General features: G+C 37.8%; 2 protein-coding genes across 5 annotated transcripts in view; both read left to right on the plus strand.

Annotated features, from left to right (window-relative positions):
* Positions 1–22,535, plus strand: part of LOC308678210 (LIM zinc-binding domain-containing Nebulette) — a 203,538-nt gene that overhangs the window by 123,500 nt on the left and 57,503 nt on the right. The gene's annotated exons all lie outside the window — the stretch shown is intronic.
* The window catches only part of LOC308677804 (uncharacterized protein), a gene marked incomplete at its 5' end in the record, with an annotated part of 58,354 nt that overhangs the window by 8,311 nt on the left and 27,508 nt on the right, over positions 1–22,535 (plus strand). Inside the window, 3 exons of the mRNA XM_081344499.1 lie at positions 7,435–7,545; positions 20,832–20,933; positions 22,165–22,266. Coding sequence (XP_081200625.1) covers positions 7,435–7,545; positions 20,832–20,933; positions 22,165–22,266 — 315 coding nt within the window. The remainder of the gene's footprint in view (positions 1–7,434; positions 7,546–20,831; positions 20,934–22,164; positions 22,267–22,535) is intronic.

Consider the following 22,535-nt stretch of genomic DNA (forward strand, 5'->3'; position numbering starts at 1 on the left):
GAGACATGGCTTTAGTATGGTGTAGAAACTGAACTGGCCTTTCCTTTCCCATAGCCAATCAGTTATTCCTTGAGAGGATTTAAAACCTTGCCTGGAATATTCATAGAATACAGGTTTTTTTGCAGCTATTCTCTCCATCTATGGTACCACAGATATGGTAGCACAGGACAGAGCTGGCTGTGATATTCAGTTTTCAGACATTCTAATCTCCTATATATTTTGCTCTCTTTATAAAAGTATTAATGCAAAACTACTATTTAAGATTTACTCTGGAACACACATCTGCTTTAAGAGGACATACACAATATATTCTAAATGTAGCATAAAATGTAAAAAGTGCAGACACATTTATTTCCCATCTGTAGCATAAATCATGGCATTCTGTTTCAGATGTTAGGAAAGTGGAATAATTTCTACTCACTGAGTTTTCTAAACGTTATGCCTGTAAGGAAAATGAAAGAGGAGATGTTGGCTTTTATAACAGAGCTGGGACTTGCCCTTTCCCCAAAAAACTTGTCTAGACCTTTGTATTCCAAATGCACAACATTCACGTGCAGACAGATTTTGACATATGCTGGAGGGAGGAAAATGATAATATTTATATTCTACTCCCCATTGTTTTTTTAGCCTGTTCTTCAGTATTTATAGAGGTTCTAATGCCGTTTTTGATTTACGGTAAAGCCATGGAAAATGCAAATAAACTTGTAATTCTCAATGCTTAATTTGCTTTAGTAATTGTGGAAAATGAAGGTAATTTGTGACCAGTTGATTGTAATACTTATATTTATACTATATTGATATTGGGAGAAGAAACAAGCTGGTCAAAAGTATTTTACTAAAAAAAATGAATTAGAATCCACATTTTCTGCTGATTATGTTTGAAATTCTTAAAGAGTTTATGATTTATAAAGTCTTTTTGGTGAGTATCTTGCTATCCTATAGTGGACATATCGGGATGGCTGTTTATAGTGAGAGTGATTTTTTAATGAAATAATGAATGGCAGTGTTTCATATACTAAGCAGCTGTCTTGCATCCCTCTTCCTTAGTCTATGTTCTGCCTTCAGGAATAGATAAGGGTAATATGGTATTTGCAACACTGAAGCATTTAGTTTTCAACCCAAATGCTATTTGTAGACAGGAGCACCTCTTTTGTAAGAGTAGCATTTTGTGCTATTCTTAAGAAAATATTATTATCAGCCAACTCTGATGCTGAGGAATGGTCTAATATCTAGTCTAAAATTAATTACATAGCACATATTGGCACAAAGAAGATGATAGAGTCAATGGAAAACATGTCTTGGCAACAGAGAGATAAAAAATCATCCTATGCTAACATTTTGTGATCATCTGGAATTTTGCAATCCAGGTTTAGGAAAAGTTCATCATGAGAGGCAACCAGGAAAAATATTTAATGATAGAAAATCTTTCTATGGTTAATATTAGTTGAGCAAACCTAGCAAACACCTATGTTGGGCTATAAGAATATAGAAATGGAAGGTAGAGAGCTTTGAATATATGGATGGTGAGTCTGTGTTATGTATAGCAGAGGACAGAAAAGCGATTCTAGAGTTATAGAACAGAGAATCAACACTAATGGGAAATTTCTACCTCCAGAAATCAGCAACCAAGGAATGATACTATTAATTATGGAAGTAGAGGAGATTTAAATTTAAATTTAAATCCTGCCTCTTGAAAATTACAAGTTCTTAATGGCTGGTATTTACATTTAAATGCTCTTAGATTTTTTAAAATGTTAATTTCTAATGGATGTTTCAAGTTTTACTAACAAAAAAGTTACTAAAAGTGCATTCTGATTATGTGTTGCTTTTAACTATCATGTTTTGTATTGTCAACATTTTTTATTTTTCTTGAAAATTTAATTATCCAGAAAAAAATCTTGATAGATTGTCATAATCACTGCAATAAATCAATACAAATCAAGGATGCATGTTACATGTAAAAAATAATTATTTTGCATCTTTTCTGATTTGGAGCTAAAAGGAATATTATAGAAAGAGTGTGTGTATGTGTGTGTGTGTGTGTGTGTGTGTGTGTGTGTGTGTATAATAAACCCAAAAATAATTCTAGAAACAAAACATAATATCTTCCTGCAGAAACAATGGATGCATTATTATATTGGCAGAAATTAAACCAGCTGAAAGGCAGTTTTGTAGGCAGGAGAAAGTAATCTACTATCAAAGCAAAAAGAAAAATCAAGGAAACTGTAGAATTTCAAAATGAAGAAATTAATTTATGATCAGGATAACTGTGATTATTTATTCTAAATCACCAGACAACTAATAATTATTTTTGGAAATTATATGTAGGATAATTCTATGCCGTTTCATACAAGAAAATCTTATGATTTAGGATTGTTATGATGTTAAACAAAACAACCTTTCTTTAACTTACTTACTGATTGGAAGCAAAATCCTAAATGTTTTACACAATAATACCAGGATACAGTTTTTATCCTTATGGTGTTTTCAGGTTGTGGGAATTTTGGATACTGTAGGCTCGGTACAATTGGAGACAACAGGCTGCAGGAAGCAACAAACCATTGCCACAATCATCACCTTTTCTTTGCTTCATTTTGCTTCGCTTTCCTCCCTCCCCTTTCTCCCTCCCTTCCTTTTAATAATACTAATAAAGTTGGAAGGGACCTCGGAGGTCATCTAGTCCAACTCCCTGCTCAGGCAGGAAACCCTATACCATTTCAGACAAATGGCTGTCCAGTCTCTTCTTAAAAACTTCCAGTGTTGGAGCATTCAACACTTCTGGAGGCAGGTTGTTCCACTGGTTAGTTGTTCTAACTGTCAGGAAGTTTCTCCTTAGTTCTAGGTTGCTTCTCTCCTTGACTAGTTTCCATCCATTGCTTCTTGTCCTGCCTTCAAAGGCTTTGGAGAATAGCTTGACTCCCTCTTCTTTGTGGCAGCCCCTGAGATATTGGAACACTGCTATTATGTCACCCCTCACCCTTCTCTTCATTAAACTACACATACCCAATTCCAGCAACCGTTCCTTATATGTTTTAGCCTCCAGTCCCCTAATAATCTTTGTTGCTCTTCACTGTACTCTGTCTAGAGTCTCTACATCTTTTTTACATCTTGCTGACCAAAACTGGATGCAGTATTTCAAGTGTGGCCTTACCAAGGCATTGTAAAGTGGTATTAATACTTCACGTGATCTTGATTCTATCCCTCTGTTAATGCAGCCTAGCACTGTGTTGGCTTTTTTGGCAGCTGCAGCATACTGCTGGCTCATATTTAAGTGATTGTCCACTAGGACTCTGAGATCCCTCTCACAGTTACTACTATTGAGCAAGGTACCCCCTATATTATACCTGTACATTTGGTTTTTCTTGCCTAAATGTAGAACCTTACTTTTTTCACCATTGAATTTCATTTTGTTAGATAGCACCCGGTGTTCAAGTCTGTCCAGATCCTCCTGTATCTTAAGCCTATCTTCTGGAGTATTGGCTATTCCTGCCAACTTGGTGTCATCTGCAAATTTGATGAGTTCCCCATCTCTCCCCTCATCCAAATCATTGATGAAGATGTTGAAGAGCACTGGGCCCAGAACAGAGCCCTGGGGCACCCCACTACACACTTCCTTCCATGTAGATGCAGTTTCATTGAGGACCACGCACTGAGTACGGCCGGTCAGCCAGCTATGAATCCATCTGGTGGTGATGCTGTCTAACCCACATTTTTCTATCTTATCAAGTAGTAGGTTGTGATCTACCGTATTTTCCGGCGTATAAGACGACTTTTTAACCCATGAAAATCTTCTCAAAAGTCGGGGGTCGTCTTATACGCCGGGTGTTAGGGTTAGGGGCAGTTTTATTGTCCGATGTTACAGGAAAAACCAGAGGCAACACCCCTCCACACATACACACACGCGGGCAACCTCGGCAGCTCATTGATAAGGGGGGAGGCAGGGGAAGGGAATCACAAAATTGCTGTCCGTTGTCGAGCCCTGCGGGCCTGACACTACGCAGAGGGTCTCATTCCAAAAACAAGCCCTGCTTCACCTACTCACCCCCCCCACTGCACATGGCTCGCTCCATGACCCGGTGCTTCGACAAACAAGGGAGGAGGTCGCCCGTAATCAGTAAGCCTGACTATCAGCTGATCGTCGGTTCCTGGCTCTGCAAACCCGATGACCAGCTGCTTCACGGTGTTTGCACGCACCTGCATCGCAGGGCTTTGCTGAGGACCCCGCAGGCACTCAGGAGGACAGCCCAGTCTGCCTTGCCATACAGGGAGCCTGGGCACTACAAAACATGCTAGCTGTTCCCTTGCCTGCCGACGGACCTGTGCCGGGACTGCATGCTATAGCCTGCGCGCTGGAGGCAAGGGCTGGCTGTTTTCCGTTGGTGTCAGATGGACCGGAGCCGGGGACTGCTGGAGGGCAGCCCTGGGACGTGTGGACGAGCCCGCTGGAGCCAGATACGGATGAGGGGGGGCAGTTGGTTGGAGAGGGATAGGCACACACTGGGAGCACGTTAGCGTTTTCACCCGGGTTGGGGTAGAGGGGGTTTGGAGAAGAGTCACCCAGGATACTAACAGCAGCAAGGTTTACAACACTGAAGTTGTCGAGAGTCAGAAGCATGTGGAGGTTAAAGAAACACAGGCAGGCTCTGGATGCCGGAAGTGTACTTTGTACATTGCTAGGCACATTGATTTGTGCTTTATATTGTAAGCTGCCCTGAGTCTTCGGAGAAGGGCAGGATATAAATGGGATTTTTTTTAAAAAAATTGCGTACTACCGCTCAGATCGTCTTGGAGACAGGGAGGGCTGGGCAGGCAGGGAGGTAGAGCTGACCCACCCAATCCAAGCAGACTTTGTATGCAGTGGGGTAGTCTTATACGGCGAGTATAGCCCAAACCCTATAATTTAACAGGAAAAGTAGGGGGTCGTCTTATACGCCCAGTCGTCTTATACGCCGGAAAATACGGTACTTTATCAAATGCCTTACTGAAGTCCAAGTAAATTATATCCACAGCATTCCTCTGATCCACTAATTTTGTCACTTAGTCAAAGAAGCAATAAGATTTGTCTGGCATGATCTGTTTTGGACAAACCCATGTTGGCTTTTAGTAATGACTTTGTTTGCACCTTTGTTTGATTATCTTTTCCAGAATCTTCCCAAGCATTGAGGTCAGGCTGATAGGTCTGTAGTTTCCTGGATCTATTTTTCCCCTTTTTTGAAGATGGGAACTACATCAGTTCTTTTCCAGTCCTCTGATAGTTCCCCAGTGCTCCAGGATCTTTGAAAAATATAGTTCAGTGGTTCTGAGATCACATCTGCCAGTTCCTTGAGAACCTTGGGGTGTAATCCATCTGGTCCTGGTGATTTGAACTCATCTAGGCTGGATGCCTATCTTAACTTGTGTTTCTATTCTAGTTTTTATGGTACTGTTTTTGATAGGTTGGACTGATAGGTTGGACTGTAAAGACAGATGCAAAAAATGAGTTAAATAGTTCTGCTTTCTCCCTGTTGCTTGTCACCTTCTTGCCACTTTCACCCACTAATGGACCAATCATTTCCTTAACTTTTTTCTTGTTTTTTGAAAGAAGCCTTTTTTGTTATTTTTGACTTTGGTCGCAAGCCTTAGTTCATTTTGAGCCTTAGCTTTCCTCATTTCATCTCTGCAGGCATGGGCTATTTGCTGATATTCTGCCTTAGTTATGTGCCCCTCTTTCCACTTTTTATACTTGTCCTTTTTATCTTTCAGTTTATCAGAGAATTCTTTATGCAGCCATGCTGGTTTCTTTTGAGAGCTGTTATTTTTCTTCTTTGATGGCATTGTGCTAGACTGGGCTTTTATTATCTTAATTTTCAAAATTTCCCAAGCTTCTTGAGTTGTTTTCTCCTTTAGGATCCTCATCCATGGAATCCTTCCCAAGCTCTCTCTAACTTTATTGAAATTAGCTCTTTTAAAGTCCAAGATTCTAGTTTGACTGTGTTCTATTGCTTGTGCTTCCAGAATGTTGAATTCCAATATTGCATGATCACTTCCCCCCCCAGAGGTTCCTGTGACTTCAACACCTTCTATCATTTCATCTCTGTTTTGAGTATTAGATCCAATATGGCTAATCCCCTAGTTCCCTTCTCTACTTTTTGGGAGACAAAGTTGTCTGCTAGATTTGTCAGGAATCTGTTTGATCTTCCACTTGGTGCAGAGTCTGTCTCCCAGTTGATGTCAGGGTAATTAAAGTCTCCAATTACTATTGTGATGCGCTTCCTACATACCTTAGTTAGCTGACTAGCAAAAAGTTCATCTATTTCCTCTGTTTGGTTGGGCAGCCTATAGTATACACTTATGGCAATGTCATTCCCCCCCTTTTATATTGACCCAAATGCATTCAAGACAGTTTTCATCATAATAAGACAGTTTTCATAATAATAAACTATAAATAAAAAAATCCAAAACATGAGAAAAAGGAAAGGGAAAACCCCCAGAATATATTATCTTATAAAAAATGGCCCACTTTAAATAAAGCATTAAATATTTATTATACAAGTAATATTTTCCAGTTCTTCCATTATGTTGAAGATAACAGCTGGTAGGTAAGTCAGCTGAGTTGAAGGATGCAGGCTGGGAAGGTTTTCAGAAGACTTGAGTGGGTAGGAAGGTAGCTTTCTGGGAGATATACAATGAGAGAATACCTACTAAAATTCATGATGCTGGAAAGATTTATTGGGTTAGTAAACACTTTGTTGAATATATTGTGACACCTTCTCCTACGCAGATTCTGCCTCAGTCAGTTCTTCCCAATTGATAGAACAGTTTGAAAAAAAGATCCTTCAGTAGTCTTATGATGACTGTTATAGGACTGTCTTATAATTAGCCTCTGGAAAGGGACCGAACAATAGAAAGGATTTTTAGATTTAATGGAAATTTCTTTCATCCAAATGGTTCATTAAAATTCAGATTTTCTTATAATTCAATATCACATTGACATAATATCTTTATATTCCATTGCTTTTCCCAAAACCATGTTAATAAAGGTATATAGCTTAAACCAAAATGAGGTATTAGTGGCAAATCTCATATAATAGGTATAATAGATGTTCTCCCCTCATTTTAAATTTCTAACATAGCATGCTTACTTTAGTGTAGGCTACAGCAGAATTTGTTTCTAACAAGCATGCATAGCTCAGTTACATGGACCTCTCAGTTTTGATCATCATAGATTGTCAGGATTAAAGTTTAAAACTATTGTTTATATAAGTTTGTATAAAGTAATTTGTACTCTGAGTTTATGAAATTTATAAAGCAGCTTGGGGTTTGAAAGAAAAACCCTAGAGATTTATAAAATGAATGTATGAAAGTTTCCCCCCTTATCTCAATAATAAAGAGAAAATCTGGGCTGTAATCTACCTTGATTTCTGCATGCATATTAATAATATTTATCATTTTTAGGTTCTTTACAAGAAAAAATTTGATGCTGAGAAAGGAACATCGAATTATGTACAGATGAAGGAACTTCCAGATGTTAAGCATGCCATGGAAGTTAATAAACACCAGAGTAATGTGAGTATTTTCTCAGCTTAAATAATTAGGTTCTTGTGTGTATTTTAAATGAAATATTTTAGTATTTGACAGGTTGGTGAGTAAATAATTGTCTTTTGTGTGATTATTTACATTGTGATTTAGCAGTGTCTTTACATTGGAAAAACATGTGGATGACTTAAACACAAACTAATAATTAACAACTTGTACATAGATGTGGAAGACATGATAAGATACATTCAAGATAATGCATACTTTATCTGTTTGAAACATTTACAACCATTTATTTGGTGTGAGTTCTTGTACCAGCTTTACATATCGTAAAGTTACCAGATTTATAATTTGCTAAATTATGTGAGAAAGAAAGAAAGAAAGAAAGAAAGAAAGAAAGAAAGAAAGAAAGAAAGAAAGAAAGTGAAAGAAAGATCAGAAGATGCTTAGAAAGATGCTATAGAAATCCCTCTTTGTCAAACTTTTTTACTCATAGGATGGTTTTCCTACTATTGTGTCACAATTTGTTTTGTTGTAACTTAAGAGCAGCATGTTGTATCTTATGCTCTGGCATAGGATAGGTCTTCACTTCCTGTTCAATATCTGTTCAGGGGCTTGAAAATTGCTATCATATTTTTCTCTCAGTCATCTTTTCTCAACATACTTTGTTTCTGTAATTTCTCTTCAAATTTTCAGTCCCTTCATCATTCTTATTGCCCTTCTTTGCATCTATTCTAAACTTTCTCTGAATCTCTTTTTAACGTAACCAAGGATTAGACATATCACACTTAGGCTAAGTATGGCAAACATAGATAATATGATTTATTTATTTATTTTTATTTTAATTCCATTTATATCCCGCCCTTCTCCGAAGACTCAGGGCGGCTTACAAGCTTAGCAGTAGCCTTCATTCTATGTATATGCCTGCTTATTAGGGCTTTCACACACACCCCAAGCGGCATTACTACAAAGTCAGCTTAATTGCCCCCAACAATCTGGGTCCTCATTTTACCTACCTCGGAAGGATGGAAGGCTGAGTCAACCTTGAGCCTGGTGGGATGCGAACCTGAACTAATTGCAGGCAGCTGGTGTTACTTATTATTATTATTTCTATGATAATCTGAAACTATGTTTTGATAATCCAATATCAAATATGAGAAGGCAAAATTATGGTGTTGTTGGATATGTTGCAATTCTAGTCAACATTCCAAATTCAGAGCTATACAACACAGTAAAATTTAACAGATAGGAATTTTATTGTTTTTTTTAAATGGCCATATCTAAATCTGCATCATTTTTTTTGAAATTTCATGATGTCAGTCATTTTGTCATGTATCACAGAAATAGTTCAAAACTATTGTATATTGGAATGTAAGTAAGTTCTAGTGAGTCATGAGACTTTTTTTATTAATGTAGTTAATTATACTGCATATGTTTAGTCTGAAAGACTCCTGGAGTAATTTACAAATCATTAATAAAAAATAGCATTTATTCCCCAGGATCCCAATCTAAAAAATAGTATGCAAGATGAAAAATAATTGGTGGGAAAACAAAAAGAAAAACTTTCAGATATCAATTTTAATTGTATGTACATTGTAGAATGATAAAATAAAATTAAAATGCAATGCTATATAATACAATGAATTGAATCAGTCTACTGAAAACAAAAGGACAAGTTAAATACAGAAGAATCAATAAGTCATATTGATTCCAGTGGGCCTATTCTTTGAAGATTGGATTTAACACATTTAATAAAAATGCATTGGGTTGGGGAAGTAGGATAACTTTTTTGTCTTATTCATCAGTAGAACAGAATGGCTACATGATGTGAATCATAACATAATGTGAATCATTTAATATCCTGCTAAATCAATTCAGCATAAGTCAGTGCTGAACCTATGTGTAATGAGATTATTGAACTATTTCTTCATTATTAAAATAACTTATATTTTATAATCAAATATTTGGAGTTGAAAAATCCTTTCCCCCAAAGGATGTGTCATTTTATGAAAATATGTTTGTATTCCTACTTTTTATTTCTGAAGTACATCATGATTTATTGTCAGATTTATGAAGAATACCACATGGTATAAAAATTTGTTACAAATAAATAGTGTATAATGTCTAAGTGTTATAACTTAGTGATGAACTATAACAGAGATCTCAGATTAGTCAAATATAGTTTTGACTGCTAGGAGTAGAAGATTATTTTAATCAATATACTATATTCACTTGAAAAGCCATTTGTCACTATTAAATTAACATTCTCAAATCTATATTAGCAATAGCAATAGCACTTAGACTTATATTCTGCTTCATAGTGCTTTACAGCCCTCTCTAAGCAGTTTACAGAATCAGCATATTGTTTCCAACAATACGGGTCCTCATTTTACCGATCTCAGAAGGATGGACATCTGAGTCAACCTTGAGCCAGTGAGGAAAAAATTCCTGGCAGTGATCTGAATTAGCCTGCAATACTGCATTCTGACCACTGTGCTACCACGGCTCCTAAATTATACCATGTTTCCCCAAAAATAAGACCACCCTGAAAATAGCCTGATTTTGTGGAGTGATTTTGTCGGGTGGGCCTACCCCAAAAATAAGCCCAGGGGGGTTGGGCATGGCCAGCACAAGAGGCGGCGAATGTGCAGAGGCCGATGGTATCCAACAACAGCTGCATCCCACCAGCCTGTTGGCACAGTGAAGGTAAATCCGAGGGCAGAGGCAGAGGCAGAGGGAGGCAGGCAATCTGGACATGCTGCGTGGCTCTTGGCTTATGGGAGGGTTTTGGGGGGCTTGTGTGGTGGCACTGACAGCAGGCAGAGTCACGGGGAGGAGGCAGGCAATTTTGGTGCAGCCACAGGCAAGTCAAGAGGCAGTGGGACGGAATGGGTGGCATGTTGGAAACGCCTGCCTCCCCTTGTGCCTCTGCCTCTGTCTCCGCCTGCTGCTGATGCTGCCACGCAAGCCTCCCACGAGCCAGGTGGCCACACAACATGTCCAGATCGCCTGCTTCCCCATGTGCCTCTGACTCCGCAGCACACTTTTTGTTCAGAGGGAGACTGGAAGCTTCATCTGCTTGTAAATGGGGCAATTTGTTTGGGCACATATGGAGTGCTTGGAAACAGAGCCATTAGTTTCAAAGAGCCCATTTGCAAGCAGATGAAACTTCCAGTCTGCCTCTGGGCAAAAAGTGTTTGGGCGCCTGTGGGGCGCTTGGGAATGGAGGAAATCGCTCCGTTTCCAAGTGCCCCATAGGCTCCCAAACAGTTTTTGCGCAGACGGACAAATGACAGAGACTGGAAGCTTTGTCTGCTTGCAAATGAGGCTCTTTGAAACGGAGCTAATTGCTCCGTTTCAAAGTGTTCCCTTTGCAAGTAGACAAGGCTTCCATTCTCCATCATTTCTCCATCCAGGCGAAAAGTGCATCTGCCCTGGGAAGCCCTGTAAGGCGTTGCAGCCATGGGCAAGAAGATGGTGGGAGGGAGTGGGTGGGTGGACGCAAAATAAGACATTCCCGAAAATAAGACCTAATGGGTCTTTTGGTCCAAAGAAAAATATAATACCCAGTCTTATTTTCAGGAAATATGGTATATACTTTCCTGGGAGAAAGCTTCATGAAGTGAACTCAGTATTTCTCCTTCTGAATAGACCCATAGAATACTATGTTGCTCATATTGACACTCTAAAGAATTGCTTAGCTATTTTCAAGTTCCTGAAAAGCATTCTAATCATATATTTATTGAATGTGTGGAAAACCAGTATTGAGCAAGAGTTTTTAAACAGAGCAGTCTGAAGTTTGAAGAAATAAAACCAATGGCTGACAAAACTGTAGATACTTTTTAAGCAACATGACCAGCAATAGCCTCAAATATACGGATTATAGATTATACTCTAGGCTTGAGTTAAGAAATCTGCCACCCTCCAGATATCAGATTTCAAATCTCATCATATCCTATTTTGACAAATAGCCAAAAATGAAAAGGGTTGTAGTTCAGTGACATCTGAAGAGCAAGTCTTGCTTTAGCTAGTGTCTCTAAATAAGAGTTGTAGATGAAGAGTGGGAGATAAAACAAGGATGTGAGGATTTCAAAAGGCAGGAGAAAATAAAGGGAAAGAAAAGAGAAAAGAGAAAAGAAGGTAGTCAAGCATTATCTACGTCTGGAATATAGGAGATAATTAAAGAGACAGAGCTGGAAGGAGAAGTGGGGAGTAAGTTAAATCCCTACAGAGAATCGAAGTACTGTATATGAAGAAGTAGCACTAATACCCTAAAAAAGCTAGAATGAAAGCTGCCTGGCTTCAGAGGAACCATATCAAACAAAGCTTCCCTTAGTTTAGCTGCCGTCTTGTTGAAAGAACTCATATAAAGAAGTTTAAGACTTAAGAATTCAACACACCCTTCCTGTTTTCTTCACTGTGCAATTCTAATCAAGGGGATGAAAGAAGAAGCCTGGTCAGAAAAGCATTATATAGGAGCTTTCTTTACCTGCTTGAAATAGTGCCTTCAGAAGAAATTAGGGAGTGTCCAGGGAGAGTCTCTATTACCTATGTGAACAACTGATCATTGTCATTGTCTAGTGATTACATAGATTTTCTTCATGATGATCTGTCCCTAATCTGGTCTTCATGTCTTCCAAAGGTGCATCCATTGCCACTATAATTTAGTGCATTCCTCTTGCTGCTAGTCATCATTTTCTTCTCTTTCCTTTCAGTTTTCCCATCATTAAAGCCTTCTCCAGAGAGCTGGGTCCTCACTTAATGTGGCTAATATGAGAATGGTCATTCATGCCCTAAAAGAAAACTCTAAATTGATTTCTTTAATAATCCATTCTTGAGTGTCCATATTATTCTCAGAATCTTCTCCATCCTCAAATTTAAAAGCTCTCTTTTTGTCTTGCTTCAACATATTCCAAATTTCACTTCCATAGAGTGTCATTGGGAATATCATTGCCTGTTTTGTTCTGATCTTTGTAGGTATAGATACATTACAGCACCTGAGTACCTTTTCCAAGGTCTTGATGTGGCCATGAAGTGTTAGTCAGTAACATATTTATTGACTGTCTGTTGATGGCTAATCCTAAAAGGTAAAAGTTATCCATTTCGTCAATATCTTCAGTGTAAGTTCTAAGGCTGCTTATTGTACCTCTTCACTGTGCTCCTTTACTGTTTTACTAGATCTTGCAAATCCTTTGCATTTTCAGTTAGCAAGGTAAGGTTATTAATGTTTCTTCTCCAGATTTAAGTCTACACTCATTTTCTTCTAATCCAGTTTCCTTTAATATATACTCAGCATCTAGGTTGAATAAATGAGGGAAGAGTACGCAGCTTTGCCTCTCCGCTTTGCCAACTGGGAACCAGTCTGTTTCACCATGTTCTATCGGCGATGTGGCTTTCTTTATGTGGCTATATAGAGGTTTCTCTTGAGGACAATAAGATGTTCTGAGATCCCTATTTCTCTAAGCACGTTCCACAACCCAACATGATCTACATGATCAAAGGCCTTTCCATAACCATATAGTAGCTTCTCTTTGGCTTTTTCAGTTATCTAGTCTTTATCAGCAATAATGTCTTGTGTTCTTTGACATTTTCTAAAGCTATCTTGGACACGTGTTATCTTTTTTTCCATGTAGGGCTATAATCTATGTTGTATCATCCTAAATATTATTTTGTTAGCATGAGCTGTTAAGGCTATTGTATGATAGTCTGCACACCTATTTTGCACCTACAAGGTAATTCAGTAAAGTACCTGGCATGCCACCATAGACTTTTTAAAAAATATTTAAATGTGTGTTAAATTTCAATTAGAAATGAAAAAAATGACTATTCCATTAAGAAACCACTCATATCTCATAGACAGGCAGTGTAATATAGTAATCAACGTATTGGACTTAGATACAAATAGTTAGTGATTTATGGCCAGAATTGAGCCCAACATGTCTATTACTAAATGAGACAGTTGTTAAGTGAATTTTGCCCCATTTGACAAACTTTTTCCCCACAGTTAAGTGAATTACTGTAGTTAAGTTAGTAACATGGTTGTTAAGTAAATCTTTTTTTTTTAAATTCCATTTATATCCCGCCCTTCTCCGAAGACTCAGGGCGGCTTACAAGCTTAGCAGTAGCCTTCATTCTATGTATATGCCTGCTTATTAGGGCTTCTCCATTGACTTTGCTTGTCTGAAGGTCACAAAGGTGATCAGATGACCCCAGGCACAGTAACTGTCATAAATATGAATCAGTTGCTAAGCATCTGAATTTTGATCACCACCATGAGGGTGTTGCAATGGTTGTAAGTGTGTAAAAAGATCATAAGTCACTTTTTAGTGCCATTGTAACTTCAAATGGTCACTAAACGAACTGTTGTATGTCAAGGACTACTTGTAATTCATAGGTGATATTGAGCTAGTTATTCTTTCATCTGAGAGAATCTTGCAGGATTATTATAGAATAAACTTAGGGAAGACTTCTATGAAGATACCTTTTTAGAGAAAATCTGGGAAATTGATATAATAAAACATTTCATCCTTATTTGTTAGCTTTTGAAGTATTATTTACCTCTTCGTCTTTCAGTGATTCCAGAAGGAGCCAGAATTGCTGATGGTGATTCTGAAGCTGCATTACCTTCACACTGAATGGATGGATCAATGAATGTTTTTTAAAGCCTAGTTTTAGTCATGCCATGCACTGCAACTCATGGCAAGCAATAAAATGCACAGCATGATATTAACAAAGAATATGAGCTTGATTACTTAGCAAGAGATACATCTTTTAGATCTTGGCAGTTTCTTCTATACAATATGCTAACATTTTTGTACCATGTTTTAAGTGATCAAGAGGATGGCACTTTTCACAGTGGGCCAAAATATTTGATAACAGCATGTTGTTGTTCTGACCTAAACCTTGTGATATTTACTGAAGGACTGAAAAATCCATACTCTTTGTCAATCTTTATTTTGTTCCATGTTTTCCTTATTTTCTTTTTTTAAACAAGTTTTATTGATTTTTTAATATTTACATATACATGTATTTGTGAAACAATATGATGGTTGGGTAGTTAAAATAAGAAATAACCAGTTGTAAATAGTTCAGGTTACATCAACAGAGATGCCTTCTCTACTTCCCTTAGTTATTACATAGTCAAAATAGGCAAGTTAGTACATTTCTAGTGGTAACCTAGTCAATCAACACAACTTAAAATATATTTTCAGTAATACATATCAATATCCTGTTTTTAAATTTTATCTAATTGCAATAGAATATTCTAGAATGGCCTATAGTACATAGGAAAAAGCTTGATTTTTGGGTAACCCACAATTCCCTATTTCAATAAAGAATCATTCTTTTGACTACAAAACTTATATAGTTCATTACAAAGCATTCTTATGTTTTACCATTAAAGTCTAATTTTCATCTTAACAAATCACCAGTTATTAGAAGTATGTTTTTTGCCTTAACCATTCAACAATTATTAAAATACTCTTTTATATATAAAATTCTATACGATGGTTCAAAAGTAACCACTTAATATTCTATAAGTCATCTTAATTGTACATCAATTATTAAAATACTATCTTTTGATATGTCATTCCAGGTTCTAAAATATAGTTGGGAGTTATATTCTAAAAGCTTACATTTGTTTTCCTTTACAGATCTAAAAGCTAAATGTAAAATCAGTTATATTTTTTTAGTGATTCCCCTTAATCCATAAAAAAGATATTTTTATAGTCTATCTTTAGGAATTCCAAAAGCGAAACAAGTTCAGTTTTTTTTAAAAATCTAACTCTTGCCTTCCTTTTGTGCCAATCGTGCTTCCCTTTTGGCATCTTTAAAATCTCAAATGTATCTTCCTTTCTTCCTATACCCCTTATTTGAATCCAGGGAGTGTATCCAAATGTCAGTTTTGCAAGGAAGATGTTCCCTTTGTAACCATTGTATTTTTGCTTTGATAGTTCAGTTTTTGATGGTTGATATAATATAGTTGTCATTAAATCAGTCAGATCTTTTTGTTCTTCCAATTCTATCTGGGTTAGGTAGAAAGTAGTAGCTGGTATTATGATTGTCCTTTGATTAATTAAATTCTTAATATATTGCATTTGAAGGCCTTTAGTGTCTTCAGTCTTGGTGTTGTTTTCTTCAGGTGCTGCTGCTTTTTGGATTGTAAGTTTTGTAGTTGCCATTGAAGTTTGGACTTTAAGGTCTGCTGTAGGTTGCTTTTGTTGTTCTTTGAGATCTCCTATTTTAGTGTTAGTTTCCACTTCTTCTATTTGATTTTGGGTTAACTTTTCCTCATTTAAAGTCAAAATTTGATTTGGTGACTTTAAGTTGTCAGATTTTTCTTGCAATTTGTCTTTAATTTGCTCTGTCATTGCCAAAATTGTGTCCAGTATCAGTTTATAATCAAGTGGTTTTCCTTATTTTCAATGAGGTATAGCAATGTTCAAACTGTATGAAAGACATTTTTAAAAATACATGTCTTTCTCCAACATAAATATATCTTCACCCAAGGGCCAGAAGAGTAATAATTCACAGGTAGAAAATATTGAAATAGACTGTACATTAACTCTGATGAAATAACAACTGCATGACTTTTTTACCATCTCATCTCTATGAAATTAACCACACTACCTTATTTCAATTGTTGTTGTTAGTTGCGAAGTCGTGTCCAACCCATTGCGACCCCATGGACAACGTTCCTCCAGGCCTTCCTGTCCTCTACCATCTTTTGGAGTCCATTTAGGCTCATGCCTACTGCTTCAGTGCCTCCATCCAGCCACCTCATTCTCTGTCGTCCCCTTCTTCTATTGCCCTCAATCTTTCCCAGCATTAGGCTCCTCTCCAGTGAGTCCTTCCTTCTCATTAGGTGGCCAAAGTATTTGAGTTTCAACTTCAGGATCTGGCCTTCTAAAGAGCAGTCAGGGTTGATCTCTTCTAGGACTGACCGGTTTGATCGCCTTGCAGTCCAAGGGACTTGCAGGAGTCTTCTCCAGCATCATAGTTCAAAGGCCTCAATTCTTTGGCGTTCAGTCTTTCTTATGGTCCAGCTTTCACTGCCATGCATTGCAACTGGGAAGACTATAGCCTTGACTATACACACTTTTGTTGACAGGGTGATGTGTCTGCTTTTTAGTGTGCTGTCTAGATTTGCCATTGCTTTCCTCCCGAGGAGCAAGTGTCTTTTAATTTCTTGGCTACAGTCCCCATCTGCAGTGATCTTGGAGCCCAGGAAAATAAAATCTGTCACTACCTCCATTTCTTCCCCATCTATTTGCCAGGAATTGAGAGGGCCAGATGCCATGATCGGCTTTCTTAATGTTAAGTTTCAATTATTTCAATTACTTAATAGTAATTTATAATAAATAAATAGTAATCCTACAGTTTTATTTTATTTACATTACAGATAAATAATAATCTGTCATGGTAGTACCATAAGATAAATATTTGCTGTAGATTTCACTATAAGATTGGCATTTTTCTCTGGTTCTGCACCTGATTATTTCAGTCTTAATTGAAGTCCAGATATTGAGTTTTAATTTACAATTTATATGGAAGATGAGTACCTTTCAAGAACTCTGTTCCTGCTTCCCTTATAGCACTGATTTCATCTCATCAAATTTTATGCACTATTATTAATTTCTAGGGCCTTAGACCTACTTTTGGATTCATTCTAGGAAATTACTTCAGTAGTTTGTACTCCTGTAGTGAATGGGACACCATTTAATACATAATACTTGTTATTTTAATCTTATTTCATCTTAATTTTTTTAAATATTAGAAATTCATGAAGATGGCAATTGCTTCCACCACTTAAAGTCTACACTGGACACTGTAATGCTCTACTTTTCTTTGGAAAAAGCTTTATTTATGAGATTTTCTTAACAGAGATGATACATTATTGTTAATATTTAATTTTATACTGAGCTAGTTCATTAAAGTAGTCACATTTTTCCCCAGAACTTGTGCAGAAGTGGAATGAATAGCAAAAATTTTTTTGTCCTGGTGGTTTCATGAAATCTAAGTAATTTCCTCAAAATCATTTATTGAAATATGCACAGCCCTAATACAAATTAATATAGTTCAGAAACAAATATCCTTGTTGAAGCAGTTGCCTTTGCGTCTAATAACACAGTTGTTTCTATGTGTGAGAGCAGATTAAAGAAAACAGGAAAAAATAGAAAATGCATTCACCATGGTTATTAAATTAATTAAATAAAATAATATTAAATAAATAAATAAAACTGGTGACTCGCTCACTTCTTAATCAGGAGGTGAGGGAGGATCCCTTGCAGGGTCGTGCCGAGGAATTTAGTCAACATCTGTCGGATAAAATCGCTCGGATTCGGACCGGTTTGGACTCCAGCTGGGCAGAGTCTGGCGATCAGGACACGGGCGGTCTTGTCAATGTTATCTGGGAGGAGTTTGATTCTGTGACCCCTGATGAAGTGGACAGGATTATGGGGAGGCTGAGCTCCACCACATGTTTATTGGATCCGTGCCCTTCCTGGCTGGTTTATGCAGCTAGGGAGAGGACACGAGGCTGGCTCCAGGCGGTTATATCTGCTTCTTTGAGTGAGGGTTATTTCCCCACCGTCTTGAAGGAGGCGGTGGTGAGACCTCTCCTCAAGAAGCCTGCCCTGGACCCAGCTGTATTGAACAACTTTCGTCCGGTCTCCAACCTTCGCTTTCTTGCGAAGGTTGTTGAGAGTGTGGTGGCGCATCAGCTCCCTCTGGTCCTGGATGAAGCGGATTATTTGGACCCCTACCAATCGGGTTTCAGGCCCGGGTACAGCACGGAGACGGCATTGGTTGCTCTGGTGAATGATCTCTGGAGGGCTCGGGATAGGGGATATTCCTCTGTCCTAGTCCTATTAGACCTCTCGGCGGCTTTCGATACCATCGACCATGGTATCTTGCTGCGGCGTCTCAGGGGATTGGGAGTGGGAGGCACAGTTCTTCAGTGGTTCTCCTCCTATCTCCTGGGACGCTCGCAGTCGGTGTTGGCAGGGGGGAAGAGGTCGACCCCAAGGGCTCTTGCTTGTGGAGTTCCTCAGGGATCGGTCCTCTTGCCCCTCCTGTTTAACATCTACATGAAACCGCTGGGTGAGATCATTCGTGGTTTTGGAGTTGGGTATCATCAATATGCTGATGATACCCAACTTTTCATTTCGACCCCAAACCACCCCAGTGATGCCCTCGCTGTGATGTCCCGTTGCCTGGAGGTGGTACGGGTCTGGATGGGGAGGAACAGACTTCAACTCAACCCTGACAAGACTGAGTGGCTGTACATTCCGGCATCCCGGGACATTCAAAATGTTCCATCACTTTCTATGGGGGGTGAGCTCTTACCCCCCGTGGATAGGGCTCGCAACTTGGGAGTCCTCCTAGACTCATGACTTACCCTCGAAGACCATATAGTAGCCGTGACTAGGGGGGCTTTTGCCCAGGTTCGCCTGGTGCGCCAGTTGCGGCCCTATCTGGACCGGGATGCCCTGTGTACGGTCACTCATGCGCTCGTGACCTCTCGCCTAGACTATTGTAATGCTCTCTACATGGGCTTCCCTTGAAGACCACTCGGAGGCTCCAACTGGTACAGAATGCGGCCGCGAGAGTTGTCTTGGGAGTTTCCCGGTACTCCCATGTTACACCTTTGCTCCGCGAGCTGCATTGGTTACCAGTTGTCTTCCGGGTGAGGTTCAAGGTCTTGGTTATGATCTTTAAGTCCTTACATGGCATGGGTCCGGGATACCTCGAGGACCACCTGCTGCCGGCGTCAACTCCCCTCCGCCCTGTGCGTGCCCACAGAGAGGGCCTCCTCAGGGTGCCTCCAGTCAGGAAATGTCGACTGGTGGCCCCCAGGGGGAGGGCCTTCTCTGTGGGTGCCCCGGCACTATGGAACCAACTGCCGGTTGAGCTCCGGATGGCATCGGACCTCCGATCCTTCCGTCGCGGGTTGAAGACCCACTTGTTCGAGTTAGCTGGTCTGGCCTGAAGGGGAATATGGGTTTTTTAATTGGCTTTATTATCTTACTTTTGCTGTATTTTAATTGGGCATGGTTTAATTTTCTTTTAATTTTTGTATACCTATTTATATATGCCCTGTGAACTGCCCTGAGTCCCTAGGGAGAAGGGCGGTATAGAAATCCAATAAAATATAAAAATATATAAATATAAAACTAACAGAAATATAGACTAAATAAGAAAAGAGAGAATCTGTCTTTCCTGAAAATGTTGGGAAGCACCCAGCCTAGTAGAGAAGGAAGATGAAGCATGGAGTTAGTCTAGAGTTACTGTGTAACTGTAAGAGGGCCAGAACTGGTCCTCCCTGAATTCATTGGAGCCTTATTTAATTGTTACCAAGGGAGAGCTGGCAGACTGGGGAGATTCCTGTATTATAGATGGAACATAATAAAGTAGTTCCGCACTACTCCAGCCATAAGGGTCTAGTTGTTTGCACTTGACAGAAAAGTATCCATCCTTTTCTACTGCTGAAATGGCAGTGGTAATGAAGTGGCAGGTAATTCTAGAGTCTTGTTCTTACTAGGGCTTGTTTAATTTAATTTGTTTAATTACTAAGTTATTACAGAGTGAAGAGGTTTGAAACTGAATATTTTAAAACTTTTACATGCAACATACGCACAGTATTAAGATAACACTCTCACCTTGAAGTATGCCTAGAAATATTAAGCTAAGCCAATTTAGCTGTTTCAGAATTATCAAAAAATGATATTTGCTATCATCTCAAACAATGCATTTTAATATTTTTAATATACAACATTTTCATCTTGTTTTTAACATAGATCAGTGATGGCGAACCTTTTAGAGACCGAGTGCCCAAACTGCAACCCAAAACCCACTAATGTATCATCGGGTATGGGGTGGGCATGGCCTATTGGATGGGCATGGTTGCAGTGGTAACGGCAGACTGGATGGGACTAAAAAGTTCACTCAATCAATTTCAACTTTGTGAGAACTTTTTTTCCCCCACGAGAAGTTGAAATTGATTGATTGTTTTAACTTTTTTTTTGTACATGGCGTGGAGGCCTAAAGCAAAAAGGTTTTATAAAACCCAGCTGAAGGCCTAGGACTGGGGCAAAAGCACATGTGCCCACAGAGAGGGCTCTGGGTGCCACCTGTGGCACCCGTGCCATAGGTTTGCCACCACGGACATAGATGTATTATTTTATAATATGCATCCACATTTATTTGTCTTACCAGTGCATAATATAATGTTAATAAACAGCATTTTATGTTAGTATATTATTATGTTTCTAACAGAGCTGGTTATCATAAGGCATTCATAATATTTTATTTTACAGGTGTCATATAAAAAAGATCTCCAGGATCTTCACAAATATACTGAAGTTTCCAATAGACCAGATATAATGATGGCAACAAAGCTAACAAAGATAATAAGCAATGTATGACATTTCTTACAATTTTTTTTGAAAAAACACAGTTATCAGATTTACATTTTGGTACAGATTAACGATAGTTAAACTTAGTAAATGAAACTCTAGACTTGCATTCAGATTGATGATGATAATGTGAAAGTGGACTAATATCAGTAATGTATTCCATTTTAGATACTATTGTTCCAACATATCTTTCCTTCTTGCTAATACTTCTAAAATATTTGTATAATCTTTTGGACAGTTACATGTCTGGGAATAAAACATTTATTAATACAGAACATTGAATATTGCTTCCTAACTTCCTTTAATACATTTGTTTAATTGGCCCTTTTAAAAAAAAGTGTTTATAATTTATGAAATTTTCTTACAGTTTCATTCATTGACTCACCTAATCTTAGGTTTTAAAAATATATGTGTATATAAATATACAACTGATTAACATAGCATTAAACAGTCATTAATTCTGCTAGATCTTGTTTGTGTTTTTAATATTGTACTAGAATTTGTAATGCAATTTATTAGAAATGTTTTTTCTTCCACTAAAGATATTTCTTTTTGTATTACTTTATTCTTAAATTTGAGAATTGCTTTCTAATTTCAGTTGGTGGTATTACTTTATTCTTGAAAGTGTCATTGGGGTTGCTATTTTCTGTTACACATATTTCCTTCATAATAGAGTCTCCTTGACTAACTGCTGTTCTCATTCTGAAAAAGCTCCATAGAACAACTTTTACATTGCCTTCTGCTGGCTTGTTTTTGATATTACTTTCTCCAAAGAGTGAATAGTCTAGTGGAGAGGGAATTATATAGTTAAAAGATCATTCAGTGCTTAGATCTTTTCATAACTTTCCATGACAAAATAGAAGAATGTGGGATATTCTGCATGTGGATTGCACTGTTTCATTTACTCTGAAAGAAATTTCAAAAGCAAATTTTTATTTTTATCAGATTGAGTGAAAATTGATAAGAAATTGTTCAATAAACATTTTTTAGTAAGGCACTACATTTTTGCCAATATATAAATTATATGTAAAAAATAGAAGGTGACAAATGTGTGGTCAGCAGCCCACATTTGAGGAGAGATTTATTTTGTTGCTATGGTTAAACAAGATAAAAATCTTGTTTTTTCTTGTCTATCTTTACTATTCATATAGAATTCTATGTCAATCCTGTTTTGTCTTTTTCCCAGCAAGTTAAATGATGACTAGTATTAATATATCTACATTTTGTTTTGAAGGCTGAATATACAAAAGGAAAACAAGAAATGAGCAAAGAGCCAAATGTACTTGGAAGACTAGACTTTAACCATGCTCAGAAAGTATCCAAGTTGTTAAGTCAAGTAAGGTTTTGATGGATTTTTGTTCAGCAGAAATATATTTTTCCCAAGCATAAAATCAATGTTTTCTTTTTAAACTGTATCTTTTTTTTTAAAAAAGCATGAAAATAAGGCTTCAGTAACTTTAAAATTTTGTTGTGAAAAAAATGCATTTAACTGACACTATTGAGAAAACAATAGCAGCTCAGAAAGATAATAAATCTCAGTTTTGTTACAGAAGGTGATCGGATTATAATATTTCATGTGCTCCACATAGTATGTGGTATGCTGGG

Source organism: Vipera berus, assembly GCF_964194415.1.
Source record: "Vipera berus genome assembly, chromosome: Z".
Lineage (NCBI taxonomy): Eukaryota > Metazoa > Chordata > Lepidosauria > Squamata > Viperidae > Vipera > Vipera berus.